At 46.3% G+C, this 14,816-nt stretch overlaps 1 protein-coding gene across 1 annotated transcript in view; it reads left to right on the top strand.

Annotated features, from left to right (window-relative positions):
* The window catches only part of itga8 (integrin, alpha 8), a 291,754-nt gene that overhangs the window by 116,455 nt on the left and 160,483 nt on the right, over positions 1-14,816 (top strand). The window contains exons 16-17 of the mRNA XM_085987920.1: positions 7,422-7,477; positions 7,928-8,082. Of these exons, the coding sequence (XP_085844046.1) occupies positions 7,422-7,477; positions 7,928-8,082 (211 nt within the window). The remainder of the gene's footprint in view (positions 1-7,421; positions 7,478-7,927; positions 8,083-14,816) is intronic.

Genomic DNA, 14,816 nt, shown 5'->3' with positions numbered 1-14,816 from the left:
GAAAGGAAGAGGCAGCTAGTGGCTTTCTCTGTGATAGAGGTAAGCCAAACGTTGGTCATGAAAATGGAACAAACTGAGAACCACCCAGTGCAGCTTTGTTAGTTTAGAATATGAAGTATAACAGGGGTTAAGCAGAACTTTTCATGAGTTTGGTTTGAAACTAATTTACAACAATTGTATTATTTACAGACTAATTTTTGAAATAATTCACAGAAGCTCTGTTTGAAAAAATATATTGTCCATCCACACAATCATAGCTTTTATCATACGCGCCACTTGTGTTGAAACCTGGTACCGTAATGTAGACTCAGTTTACAAAAATGGTTTGTGTGGCTTACTGAAGCTGCCCCAGCAATATGGTAATATTGATGTGCTGAATAGGAACCAAGTGAAACCATCGCCTAAGGTGGGTCAAATTTGTCACTGGTACACATTTGGCATTTATAATTCACCTTGGTTATACTATTTATATGGGAATTGGATTATAACCAATTTCAGTGGCAAGCTGACCCTCATGATGCAGTGCCACCAGGGTAAAATGTTACTTGCTGCTGGTGTTTCTGTATCTTTCTGGAGTGCTTTCTGGGTGAATGAATTGGGTCAGCGCTCTTAATTGCCTTAAGGGAAATCAGGCTAAATGCTGTGAACAGCCCCTAGAGTGCCTTTTAAACTTTTGTAAATGGAAAGTAACAAACAGTTTCCTCTGAAGGGAAGTAATTGATGAAGGTCACAAGTCAATGTAGACTCTGTGTGGGTTCCAGCCGAGGTAAATTTCAGTTATATATCGTACACAACAAAATGGTCACAGTACATCTGATTAAAGGCTATACCACAGGGAATAATTCTTATCTGATTTTGCCAAACTGAGGAAGTTAGGTTCGGATTGGCAGGATATTTGTCAGTTGGAATAAATCTGGGTGGGTTGGTCATTTGTAGAATGATTTATTTGTTACATAGAACTTTGCAAAGTGTTTCACACTATGAGCCATATGAAAAAGGATCAGAAATGACCAGCTGACCAATTGAGTCTGTCCCATCCCAGCATGATGTAATTTCTGCACATTGTCACCCCCAGTCCCCTCCTCCCTCCCACCTCCGCACTCGTGCCACCTCCAGGGAGAGGGGGGGAAAAACAGAAGAAAAACCTGTAAGCGGTTTTGATCCTAGCCCAATTGCTAGACGGACGGTTCGAATCGCCCCCGCCTTACAGAAGTTCTATACCCGGGAATTATTATTCAGACTGTAAATGGAATAAGTCACGGACAGGAATGCTTCGGTGAAAAATCATACTTATAATTATTTGGTCTCACATACACTGGCTAAAACATGCACTACTAAACAAAATCACTGTCGCTGTGGAGAATAAGACCCAGGTTACAAACAACATACATACAGTACACAACTGGGGACTATAACATGCAGTAATTCCCTTGTTGCTATGGTGGACTCTAATTCCACCCCTACCAACGAATTACCCAGTCGCATAAACCCCTTCGCCTGGCTGAACCAAACGAAGCTCCCACCCTCGGAATAGCCCAAAAACTTCACTTCTGAGAAAAACCCTGAGCTCTTACACCTCGCCCAGCTCGCCTGGGATATCTGGTTACCGGCTTGGGACACTTGAGACCATGCTTACCACCACACACAGTCGGTCTCGATCACTCCGCTCAGCTGTGGGAAGTCACTGCCCGGAGGCTGTTCCCTGTGCGGGGTATGCGGTTCTCAGTCTCAGCGGCTTCTTCCTCTGGTACTTCTTCTTGTTAGGTCGATCTTGGTGGAGCGAGAGAGAGAGAATGGTGGAAAAGGATCTATCTTTATAGGAGTCTTGCTACCCCTATCTTTCCCGCCAATCTTTAAAATCCTTTTGTTTCTAAGCACTCCGGTGCTTAGTCAGTGATGGGCCATCATCAGACCCATAAGTATTCCGTGATTGGACTAATGGCCCTAAGTCTGGGACATATCTCGGTCTTTGTGTTGGAAAACACTGGCTCCTCTTCGGCTCGCTAGGCCAGTGGGTTCATTGTTCTGCTTCTCTTCTGAGATGGAGGTGAGAAGTGCTTTCGCATATTAGAGTGGCTTTCTGATAGGTTCAAGTTGACGGGTGCCTCAAGGTCCTCAGCCCCTTCGTCAATGGCCCCCTTCCTTTTTCCAGGACTGTCGGGCGAATCCATACATTCTGGATGACTGACAGTTCTTTTGCCACAGCCAACTGCCATGCGTTCTCTGGAGTTTTAACAAACCAGCTTTTCATGTATCTGCACAGGGCGATCCCATCACAGGGAAAATCCCCTCAGAAAAATCCCATAAAGTCCACAAAATATTCTCGACTGAGTCCATTCTTCAAACAGAGACTTTGCGATCTCTTCAAACCTTAGGCCAATTTAGGGAAAAACTCTGAGAAAATCCTCTGTAACTCTTGAAGGCGATCAAGCACATCCTAGGAGACCACAGTATCTGGGTGACACCACAACACAACACCTACCTTCTATACATAGATATATTTGCCACCCTTATGAACTCTTTCAGCTCCCTTTGAATGCTTGCAGAAAATCTGTACTCACTGCAAATGCTGGCAGAGGTTTATGACTCTGTGTGAAAAGAAGCACCTCCTAACCTCTAACCTAATCTAAGCTCTATGCTTTCATAACTTATACTTGCGTTCCCTGATCCTCCTTAATCTATGTAGCTCAAATAGCCAATCCACTTGGACCGAGCCTAATCCTTTCATTAATTTAATGATCTCGATGAAATCTCCTCAAAGGCTATGTTTTTCCAAAGTAAAAAACCCCAGCTCTCTTAGCCTGTCCTGGTATCTGAGGCATCAACCTAGTGACCCTACTTTGAACCTTTTACAGGCCCACCATGTGAGGGGACCAAAACTGGGCACAGTATTCTGGATGAGGCCTTATACAAAGAAAGGATAGTATTTCTTCTTTTATAAGAATTAGGAACAGAAGTAGGCCATACGGCCCCTCGAGCCTGCGCCGCCATTCAATGAGATCATGGCTGATCTTCGACCTCAATAACTTTATATTTAATTATTCTGGCAATACATCTTAACACCCTATTCATTTCATGAAAGTCTTGCGGCACTGGCCGTGGGCCTCCAGTGAAGCATGCACTATGACCCCTCCAGATCCTTCTCCTGTTCAACCCTGTATGATCTATTCAACCCTGTAAGATGGACCCGTGCTTGGAGTGGCCCCTATCCAAATGCATCATGCTACATTTGTAAATATTAAAAGACATTTGTTGGATACCATCCCATTTCCCCATCACATCTAGATCTGTGTGCAGTCTATTGTGCAATGTGCATCATTTGTATTTGGTCACCTATTTCCTTTCTATACGCTGCAGCTTTTTGCACCATGGTCATAGAACAAACGTTGTTAGTCTCATGGCTGATATGAAACTATGCACCCTGTAAGCAACAATACAGCTGCAGTGCATAGATTAATTTGCAATCTGAATTTTGGAGCAAAGCATGTTTCACCAGAATGCACGGCTGCGCAGTCATCTGCAAGGTCCGGCACAGGCCACTCACCGGCTTTTACACTGTAGGTACCACGCATGCACAAAAATTTGAATGGGCCGCGTATTGGGGAAGGCAGGCCGCGCAGGATGCAGTGCAGCTTATGGGGGACGTTGATTATCGGTGTATTAATAAGTCACATTTAGATTTATTGTGCCACAAAGGTGTGAGTTCACATCTATGATTCCCCTTACTGTGACCTTGATCTAGCCGCCAAGGGGCGGGATATCAAAATGGAGAGCAAGTGCTGCATCACATTGACAGGAAGGCAAAATAGGCCAAGTAGTTCCATGGTGCTTTTTTAAACCTCCTGTCATTTAAATCACTGGAGCATTGGTAAAACCTTGAAGCAGGTCGCCTGTCATATATTTGGTTGAGAATGATGTCTGACATGGAGGGACCTAAACAAAGGAAAATAAGAAGCAAAATACCCCCCTGTACATTAAAATGGAAGTTGAAAAATTGTTGCATAAGTGTTGCCTCCAAATTTTATTTTATTTTTAACAATCGAACCTTACAGCACAGAAAGAGGTCATTTGGTCAACTGTGTATGTGCCGGCTCTTTTCTAGAGCAATCCAAAACTAATCCCACTGCTCAGCTCTCTCCCTGCTGCCTTGTATCTTCTTCTGCTTCTAAAATGTATCTACATATTTACACTTAAAAGATGGCATAGCTGCTTTCTGTGGCAAGGCATTCCATTTAAAATACCTGTGTAAAGTAATTTCTCCTAACCTCTCTCCATTCTCTTAGTGACAATTATAATATCTCAAGTGTCTCCTCATAAATATATTTTGTCATCCTGGTGAATCTATGCTCTACATGCTTTATGGCTTTAATGTCTATTCTATAGTGGGTCACAGTACGCTACTGGTGGTCTCACCAATGTTTTATATAAATTTATTTACCTCTTTTCCCTACCTGTACCTGCTCTTTAAAGAAATTATATATTTGAACCCCTAGGTCTCTCCGTTTATCCACATCCTTCAGTGTTGTTCCATTGAGTGTATACTTACTCTACTTGGTTTTCCTTTAAAATATATTACCTCATATTTTTCTGCATTAAATTGCATCTGTCACCTGTCTGCCGCTCCCCCGCTCTGTGTCTCGGGCCGAGCGGTTGTCAGGCCCGGCCCGGCCCGATTGACCCCAACTCACCTCCCGCTCCGGCGGGCCGCCGCAGCTGCCCCGCTCGCTGTTGAGTAAAAGCAGTGAAAAAAATGGCGGCTACGTTTCGGGAGGCTGCAGGATTAGGTCCCGCCCACACACGGAATGAAACGCCCCCCGTGACGCACCAATTGGTCAACTGAACTGTAGGATTGGTCAACCATCACGTCACTCAACGCTAATGAGCGGTAGGATTGGTCAACCACTAATGAGCGGATTTTTGAACATTTTTTGTATACTGTCCGAACAATTTTTGTCTGACCAAAAAGTAAATATGCCTATGAGACTCCCCTAATCATAAGCTTTCTTTTGATATAACATATGTGTAGGTACGCTCTATAACTTTTGAGTGTATAGCGGACGGACAGACGGACAGGCAGGCAGGCAGGCAGACAGACAGACAGACGGATCCTTTTTTATATATATATAGATTCCTGACCTTTTCTAAAGGCACCTCAACAATTGCCTACTAAAAATCCATATACACCACATCTACTGTATGTATTTCCTTTAGCTATCTAAGGCTTCAAAAAAACAGTAATGACTGTTAAGACTGGCGTCAAACCTAACTGGGAAAAATTAACCTTAAAGTTGTTTTTGCTTAAGAGATTTAAAATCCTTTGCCCTCACAACTCTCCACATTGTGAGCTCCCAATTTCAACCTGGATGTCAAGAAAAGATACCCTGGGGAAGGGAAGTACTTTTGCACTGGATGGGAATTGTGTCAACCCATCTTGATTATCTCCTACAGACAAGTGCAGAGCAGAGTTAAGAGGCCTATGACCAAGTTGCCTAGGAATGTAGGAACAGGAGCAGGCCATTCAAACCGTTGAGCCTGCTCTGCCATTCCATTAGATCATGGCTGATCTGTACCTCAACTCCATTTACCCGCCTACCTTCAGTCTCTTTCAGAAAATGAAAGATGCATGGCTGCAGCCACTGCTCTCAATTCTTAATTGGTAGCAGCAAAATAGCACTATTCAATTCAATTCAATTTTATTTGTCATATATGCAGCAAACGTGTGTACTGCACAATGAAATGTTGATTTTTACGAGTCCTCCCAACATTGGAATAAATATGGCATAGCAATGATAAAAATACTAATACAAATACAGTAATAATAAATAAAATAACAGTAATAAATAATAAATTATTTGTTCATGAGTCTTATGACCTGGGGGTAGAAGCTGTTTCGAAACCTGCTGGTATGAGACCGTATGCTTCGATATCTCTTACCGGACGGGAGCAGGGCGAAGAGGTTGTGGCTGGGGTGGCTCGTGTCTTTGATTCTCAGGGCCTTCCCCCGGCACCTCTCGGGGTAGATATCCTGCACAGCAGGTAGTTTAATTCCTATAGTATGTTGTACAGCTTTCACCACCATCTGTAAAGCCTTGCGGTCTATGGCGGTGCAGTTGCCATACCACTATGCTATTATTTGTTTAAAATGTAATTGGATATATATCTTAGGCAGGGGTTGTTTGTCTCTGTTGGTAGTAATATGGACAAAATAGTCTTTTGAAGATCTTGCAGATTTCCCTTGTATTTCGCTGAAGCAGACAAAATTTATTTCAAGACTCCTTTGTCTTAAGTAAGACAAAATATCCTGAATTTTGTGGTCAATGGTGAACAAACGGTGCTCACCATTCATTATACTTACACTTGCCCACAGACTTTCTGTGGGCTTTTGCACTGGAATTTGCGGTGATTAGAAATAAAAACAGCACAGCGCCCTCGACAGGGATTCTGGGACCTGTGTGAACAAGACAAGCAACAGTGTGTCTCCTTAACCAATCAGGATGAAGAATCCTCACCTGAGCCACGTAGAGTCTAAACCAGGAAGTGTAAGTTAGATTAGTTAATTCAATGTCAAATCATGTACAGAACGTGAAGTAAAGAGAGGGAAAGAGAGAGAACTTGAAGAGACAGAAAGACAAAGAAAAAAATTAAATTTTCTTTTATTTTTTGAATTTTTAAATATCTCCAACAATAATTAAAATCTGAAGGAATGAGATTCCACACTTGTAAAAAGTTAATTTTCAGTGCCAGAGAGGTTGTTTGGCAGTAATTAAGACTTATCACCAATGTTCCCTCTAAGCTGCATGGCCATGTGGTCGTGCAGTAATGGGAAAGGTCGTGTGCAGGCCACTCACTGGCTTTTCCATTGTAAATACCGCGCAGGCACAGAAATTTAAAGGGGCCGCGCATTAAAAGAAACAGGCTGCGCAGAACAAAGCGCAGATTACAGGGAACATTGTTTATCACGCCATTAAAAATTGACTTACACTTGAAAGGACAAGCCCTAACTTTTTCTGGCGTGTGTATCTATCAGGTAAGTACCGCAAATTCACGCCCTTCCATGTATTTGAATTCAGAGTCTCTTGGCGAGATATTGTTATTGCAAAGCTTCTGGAGAAACAGGGCATTTTGGACAGCAATTTTCTGATTTCCTCATTTAACTGTGCACGTGCAGATGCCAGAAATTGCTGTCCAATTTAGTCCTTAATAACGGTGAGCACTGATAGCCTCGCCGTTATTTCTACTGCAAAATCTGAGCTGATATGTTTAGCCTCCTGGAAGCATCATTAATCATACGTATGTAGCTGTCTGTCCTCAGAGCATTCTGAACAAACTGTCTCATTACACACGTTGGAGTTCCTATAGAGAGGGTTTGTAATATGTGGAAAGAGGTACACTAATCTTTATTTTCCCTTCTTTATTTACAGTTTCACTGTGAAAGTGTCTGCAACTGTGTCGGGCCATGGTATTCCAGATACAGTAGGTGAGCATTACACAAGTACACAGTTCACAAACATAGATAGAAATCTGGTACAATCGAAGTGTAAATTGCACTGTCAGTCTCAGTCAAGGGAAATTTATAGTTAAAAGCACATCTGCGAGTGCACTGCTTTACCATTTGCATAAAATTCTTGTGTGCACTATTTTAAAGTAATACAAAAAATCCTTTTATGCAAATGCTTTAAGCAGTGCATTACAAGAGGAAATTAAACCCTACATTCTTATATTGTTTATAAAGACAACTTGTCTTGACCTTTATCTGAGTTCTTCTGAACTATCTCCTCCTTCCTATCCCTTGCCTTTGAGGATAGTTGCATGGAATTAACCTATTCAACTGAAAGCTCCCCAAACACACACATGAAATACAAGAGCATAATATTCTGTGTGGTTTGTGATGCTGTCTTAAAAACATTCAAATTTCTCTTTTCCTAAGTTCTGACTGCCAACCTTCAGCTAGACAGACTGAAGCAGAAAGGAGGAATTGAGAGAACGCTATTCCTTAATTATCATCGACCACAACACACATTCCAATTAGTCATTGGAAAATTGGAACATTCTAAGTACCAGGAATTTGTTGTTTACCTTACAGTAAGTACATACTTAGTATATATACAAACAAAGGATTTTTTGTTCATAGGGTGGTTAGGTACACAAACTACTCTAAGGTCTAAGATTTTTTAATTGTTATTTTTAATTGAAGGCATTGACTATTTGCTGGGGATGGGGTGAGGGTGGGGGCCGGTGGTATGATCGCATGGCTTTGGTTACCCTCTGGTACCTCACCCAAGTGGGCATTATACATGTGTAAATCTTGGCAATGAGTGTCAATAGGTTTTTAAAATTGTGAAAGGCATTACAGGCAAGCCTGATCCTGTCCAATGCTCACACATGTGCACTTCCAGAAATGGTCGCTTGACTGTGGTGAGGTGCAGTAACACTAAGCTCCCCATTTTTAACCCAGTGGTACTGAGACCACTTGTTGTGCCTGTGTCACAGAGTGGGAATTGAATCTGGTTTGTATGACTCCGCTGCTCAGTGGGGAAACTTTCTGAACCATTGTGGCAGGTTTTGCTAAATTTCTAAGGCTGAATGATGTGAAGTGAAATAGAAGAATTTAAGGGAACCTATACATGTACCCTAAGTCACAGCATTGATTGTGTTATGATTTGAGTTTCAGTATAGAAATAGATCTGCTGTCCATAGAGGTCTATTACTTTGCTATTATATAATTGCCAAAAAAGATCCTAGGACATTCTGTCCTTGGTTGGTTGTTAGAGAGCAGAGACTGGGCAGATCTAAAGAAGCATTGGTCTGAAAAATACTTTGGGGGAGAAATTCAGTTGGTTGCACCACCCATTAGCGCCTTAAGAGGGCGATAAGTGGGGCGCGAGCCAGCTAGCGCCCGGGCGTGGCAAGACCTGCGCCTCTCGCGAAATTGAGCGGACATTTAGTGGCGGCGCTAAACTGCAACGCCCGCTCAGCTGCGCACGCAGATCCTGACGTCATTTCAGAGTGCAACGCCCTTGGGGTGCCCCGGACCGGAAATTCAGTGGCGCCCCCCTCCTTTCTGCCTGTCACTTCCAATGACTGGTTGACTGGAATGGTTCCCAGTCGCTGTGGGGCTGGGGGGGTGCTATTTAAAGGGGGCTCTTCCTGGCTTCTTTGTGGTAGCCATTTTTGGACCACTCCTTCTGAGAGAGAGAGAGATTTGCAGAGAGACAAAGAGAGAGAGCTTTCTGCATTGAGTCAGCGCTCGCTGAGGTACTTTTGGCTTCTGACCAGAACTTTGTAGTTGCTTTGCTTTTCCACCGGCATAACTTTGAGTGGCCACATACTATGGGAGCTGCAATGGATGGGAACGTTGGGCTTCTCCATTACATTGAGAGGGCGCAGAGAGAGAGTGCCAATCATGGCCAGACGGAGGAGGGCCAACAGGCGTCGGCACACGAGACCTTACCGTCCCAGTGTTTTCCGCCAACAGTTCTCATACCTCAATATGTCTGAGGAGCAATGTTTTCGGAGGCTGCGATTCAGCAGGGAGGTGGTCACTGAGCTCTGCCACCTGCTTCAGCCAGATCTGCAGCCTCAACTGAGGAGCAGGACATCTCTCTCGGTGGCAGTGAAGGTAACAGTGACTCTCAACTTCTATGCCACCGGCTCCTTTCAATCCGCTACTGGGGACATTGCCAATATCTCCCAGTTCACGGTGCATTGCTGCATCCATCAAGTCACGAATGCCCTCTTTAAAAGGAGACGTCAGTACATCTCCTTCCCCATGACCCCGGACAAGCAGCAAGAGTGCGCAATGGGCTTTGCAAGAATAGCGGGCTTCCCCATGGTCCAGGGCGCCATTGCCTGCACGCATGTGGCTTTGCGGGCGCCGCAAGAGAATGCCGAGGATTACCGCAACCGGAAGGGGTTCCATTAGTTGAACGTCCAGTTGGTCTGTGACCACAGACAGCTGATAGTCACGGTCAATGCCCGGTTTCAAAGCAACAGCCACGACTCCTTCATCCTGCGCCAGACTTCTGTGGCAGACCTTTTCGAGGCCCCGGCTCACCCAGGAGGCTGGGTTCTCGGGGACAAGGGCTATCCTCTGTGCACCTGGCTGATGACCCCACTCCGTGCGCCCAGCATCCCTGCTGAAGAACGATACAATGAGAGCCATCAAGCTACCAGGAACATCGTTGAGCACACAATCGGCGTGCTCAAGCAACGGTTCTGCTGTCTGGACCATTCCGGGGGAGCCCTTCGTACTCACCTGAGCGAGTCTCCCATTTCGTTGTTGTGTGCTGCATGCTGCATACCCTGGCAATCCTCAGGGCTCAGCCACTGCCACCAAGACATTGGAGCACCAGCAGAGGAGGAGGAGGAGGAGCAGCAGCACCAAGATGGGAGGGAGGCACAAAGTGCAAGGGCCGTCCGTCAGCGGCTTATAGCAAGTCGTTTCTAGGCCCGCTCTGAGGGAATGGCTTCTGCCATTCAAAGAACATGAATGGAACCATGCCGCAACCCCTAAGCCGGTCAAAGCAACAAATAGTTCAAAGAGCAAACATGCACATTCTGAATAAAGACACTTCTTTATTTAACAAACTATGTGCCCTTCCCGCATGACAAAGTAATAGAAAGAAACCCCCAAAAAAACAGTCAGTCACATAACTGGCTCTCACAACCTGGAGACAATGACCAAAACAGTAACAAAAATATGACCACGATCCTCGGCCTTCAATTAAACAATTAACAACATTTTGCCACACCTCCTACTTTTTGCCCTTCGAGGGTGATCTGCTTCGCTTGCGAGATTGTCCCCTTCCCACCCTGCAGCTCCTCCGCAATGGGACCCCAGTGGCTGCATCAAGGCTGGGGGAAGGCTGCTGAGTGTCAGAAACTGAGACTGCAGATGCCCTTGAGGGACGGCCTGGACCAGCTCTGGGTCTAGAGGGCCCGGCTGCTGACTGCTCCAAATCTGCATGGGCGGCACCAGTGGAGAAGTGACAGTGCTGGCAGCAGGAATGCTGTTATCGTGAGAGAGGACAGCAACTCCCTGTTCGGCCGACACACTGGCACTCCCACGGGGCAGCACTGCAGCATGCGGAGCAGTCTGGAAAGTACTGTAGTACAAAGGGATCTGGGGGTCCTGGTGCACGAAACTCAAAAGGTTAGTATGCAGGTGCAGCAAGTGATTAAGAAGGCCAATGGAATGTTGGCTTTCATTGCTAGGGGGATAGAATATAAAAATAGGGAGGTATTGCTTCAGTTGTACAAGGTATTGGTGAGACCGCACCTGGAATACTGCGTACAGTTTTGGTGTCCATACTTAAGAAAGGACATACTTGCTCTCGAGTCAGTACAAAGAAGGTTCACTCGGTTAATCCCAGGGATGAGGGGATGGACATATGAGGAGAGGTTGAGTAGATTGGGACTCTACTCATTGGAGTTCAGAAGAATGAGAGGTGATCTTATTGAAACATATAAGATTGTGAAGGGGTTGGATCGGGTGGATGCGGGGAGGATGTTCCCGATGATGGGTGAAACTAGAACTAGGGGGCATAGTCTTAGAATAAGGGGCTGCTCTTTCAAAACTGAGATGAGGAGGAACTACTTCATTCAGAGGGTGGTAGGTCCATGGAATATGCTGCCCCATAAAGCTGTAGAAGCTACATCATTACATAAATTTAAAACAGAAATAGACAGTTTCCTAGAAGTAAAGGGAATTAAGGGTTACGGGGAGCGGGCAGGAATTTGAACATGAGTCTAGGTTCGGATCGGTCATGGCCCTGTGGGTAGCGGAGCGGGCCCAGGGGCCGTGTAGCCTGATCCTGCTCCTATTTCGTGTGTCTAATTCTGTTAGATTCAGGAGATGGTTCTGTGATAGTGGATTGGCGGTTAGGATCAGATCAGCCATGATCTTATTGAATGGCGGAGCAGGCTCGAGGGGCCGATTGGCCTACTCCTGCTCCTATTTCTTATGTTCTTATGCTGAAGCACAGATTGCTGGCCTGCTGCGGCACGATGAGGGCCACGGCGAATCCTGCCTGATCCAGCGAAGGTGGCAGCAGTCAGTGCTCGTGTGGCCTTAATCTGCGTCTGTATGAGACCAGCCACTGACTGCATTGCAGCACTAAACAATTGCGTGGCAGCCGTCTGTGCTGCGCCGAAGTCCTGGAGACTCCTTGCCTGTGCTGCGCCGAAGTCCTGGACACTCCTTGCCAGTGACTCAATGGATTCGGGCATCCTTGCCACTGCAGCCATGAGCTCAGTGTGCCTGTGCTCCGTCTGGGCGCTCATTTCAGCGAGGAGCCGCACCTCTTCTGCGCTCACTGTAGCAGGACTCGAGGCCAGACTCTCCCTCCGGGGAGAAGGCCGCCGAGCTTCCCTACCCCCTCGCGTTGCTGCAGCCCGCTGGGTCCTGGAGCTTCACCCTCATCAGACCATTCCCCCCCGCTCCCCTCCAGGGAAGACGAGTCCCCATTATGGCCATGGGCTGCCTCGGCTGAGGGTGGCACTGATGGTCCGGCTTCCTCCTCCTCGTCTCCTTCAGAATCACTCACCGTGGCAGCTTGAGGACCCGCCTCCTCACCTGGCGAATCAGCATCTGAAAGCAGGGAGGTACAAGAGTGGCTTTAGCGTGAGGACAGGGTGGCAGCAAGGGAGGCATGAGTGCTGCAATGTACTGATTTGGCTTGAACGCGGCAAAGGATGCTAGTGTGAGGAACAAGTGGAAGGAGAGAGGTCAAAAAGGTGATGACCTTACCATTGCTGTCCATAACGGGGTCGGCATCTCCAGTGGCGACGGGGCCAATCATCCGGCCTGCCATAATCCGCTGGACTTGCTGCTCCAGGTCGGTCAGGGCTTGAAGGTGAGGCCGGCCTCCCCCGGTCCATTACTGCTGCCTCCTGTTATGCGCCAGCTTGCCCTGCAAGAGAAAGGACAGGGTCTGAGTACAGTGTGCAGCCCTGATCTTGACTGCAATGCCTCCCATGGTGGAATAGCCCTTACAGTGTGCAGCCCTGATCTTGGCTGCAATGCCTCCCATGGTGGAATAGCCCTTACAGTGTGCAGCCCTGATCTTGGCTGCAATGCCTCCCATGGTGGAATAGCCCTTACAGGTGTGCAGCCCTGATCTTGGCTGCAATGCCTCCCATGGTCAAATAGCCCTTACAGTGTGCAGCCCTGATCTTGGCTGCAATGCCTCCCATGGTGGATTAGCCCTTACAGTGTGTAAAGTGCTGAATGTGCGTGTAAGTTTCCTGAAAGGGCCATAGGTGCTGGATGAGGGCTGGGCATTGGGGCTTTCAGGACCCTTTGGCCATAAAGTGAGGTCGACATACAGGGATGAAGAGGATTCTGAAAAGGGCACTCACCCTGGCGACCCGAATGAGGTCGTTGAACTTCTTCCTGCATTGCACAGGGGTCCTAGGCACCATGCTGCTGGAGGTCACTCTGAGCCACCTCCCTCCAAGCTTTTTGATATTTGCTGGGCAGCGGCCTCCTGCCACTGTCCGGGTACAGGAGAGATCGCCTGCGCTCCACCGCACCAACCAGAACCTCCAAGGCCCCCTCGCTGAACCGCTGCGCTCACTCCCTGACCCTCTCCATGGTCCTTGGCTTAAGGATGCGGCAACAGGTCTGTCCAGGCCGAGATTCAGGGCTCCGAAGCGCAGGGTGTGGCTGCAATTCAAGATCAACCCTCCCTTTTAAGAGCTGACTGGCGCCAGCGTGTCTGTGTCCAATCGCTAACTGGCCACCCGCAAAATTTCGCGCCCGGCCGATACTTACGCCCCAAATGGGGTGATACCGAATTTCTCCCCCTTTATTCTTAAAGCTGTCAAAGACATATTTTTCTATTATTTGTGAGGCATCAGGACATGAATAAATGCTATAAACCTGGAACTGTAATGAGATAGGAACATCGGAACATGAGTAGGCCATTCAGCCCCTCGAGCCTGTTCTGTCATTCAATGAGATCAAGGCTGATCTGCGACCTAACTCCTTTGGCCCATATCCCTTAATACCTCTAGTTAACAAAAAGCTATCAATCTTCGATTTAAAATTAACAATTTGCGGAAGAGAGTTCCAAACTTCTACTACCCTTTGTGTGTAGAAGTGTTTCCTAATTTCACTCCTGAAAGATCTGCCTCTAATTTTTAGACTCTGCCCCCTAGTCCTAGATTCCCCAACCAGCGGAAATAGTTTCTCTCTATCTACCCTATCTGTTCCCCTTAATATCTTGAAAACTTCGGTCAGATCACCCCTTAACCTTCTAAATTCTAGGGAATACAACCCTAATTTGTGTAATCTCTCCTGTAACTTAACCCTTGGAGTCCGGGTATCATTCTGGTAAACCTACGCTGCACTCCCTCCAAGGCCAATATATCCTTCCTAAGGTGTGGTGCCCAGAGCTGCTCACAGTACTCCAGGTGTGTTCTAACCAGGGTTTTGTATAGCTGCAACATAACTTCTACCCCCTTGTATTCTAGTCCTCTGGATATAAAGGCCAGCATTCCATGAGCCTTTTAAATTATTTTCTGTACCTGTTCATGACATTTTAATGATCTATGTACCTGGACCCCCCCAAGTTTCTTTGGACCTCCACTGTTTTTAGCTTTTCACCATTTAGAAAGTATCCTGTTCTATCCTTTTTAGGTCCATAGTGGATGATCTCACATTTGCCTACATTGAAATCCATTTGCCACAGTTTTGTCCATTCACTTAATCTGTCAATATCCCTTTGTAATTTTATGCTTTCATCTGCACTGCCTACAATGCCGCCTATCTTTGTGTCATCAGCAAATTTGGATATGTGACTTTCTATGCCATC

This window comes from Somniosus microcephalus, chromosome 5, assembly GCF_052327205.1.
Source record: "Somniosus microcephalus isolate GS21.2 chromosome 5, FLI_Smic_1.0, whole genome shotgun sequence".
Lineage (NCBI taxonomy): Eukaryota > Metazoa > Chordata > Chondrichthyes > Squaliformes > Somniosidae > Somniosus > Somniosus microcephalus.
The sequence above is the reverse complement of the archived record's forward strand: the minus strand, read 5'-3'. Positions and strand labels throughout refer to the sequence as shown.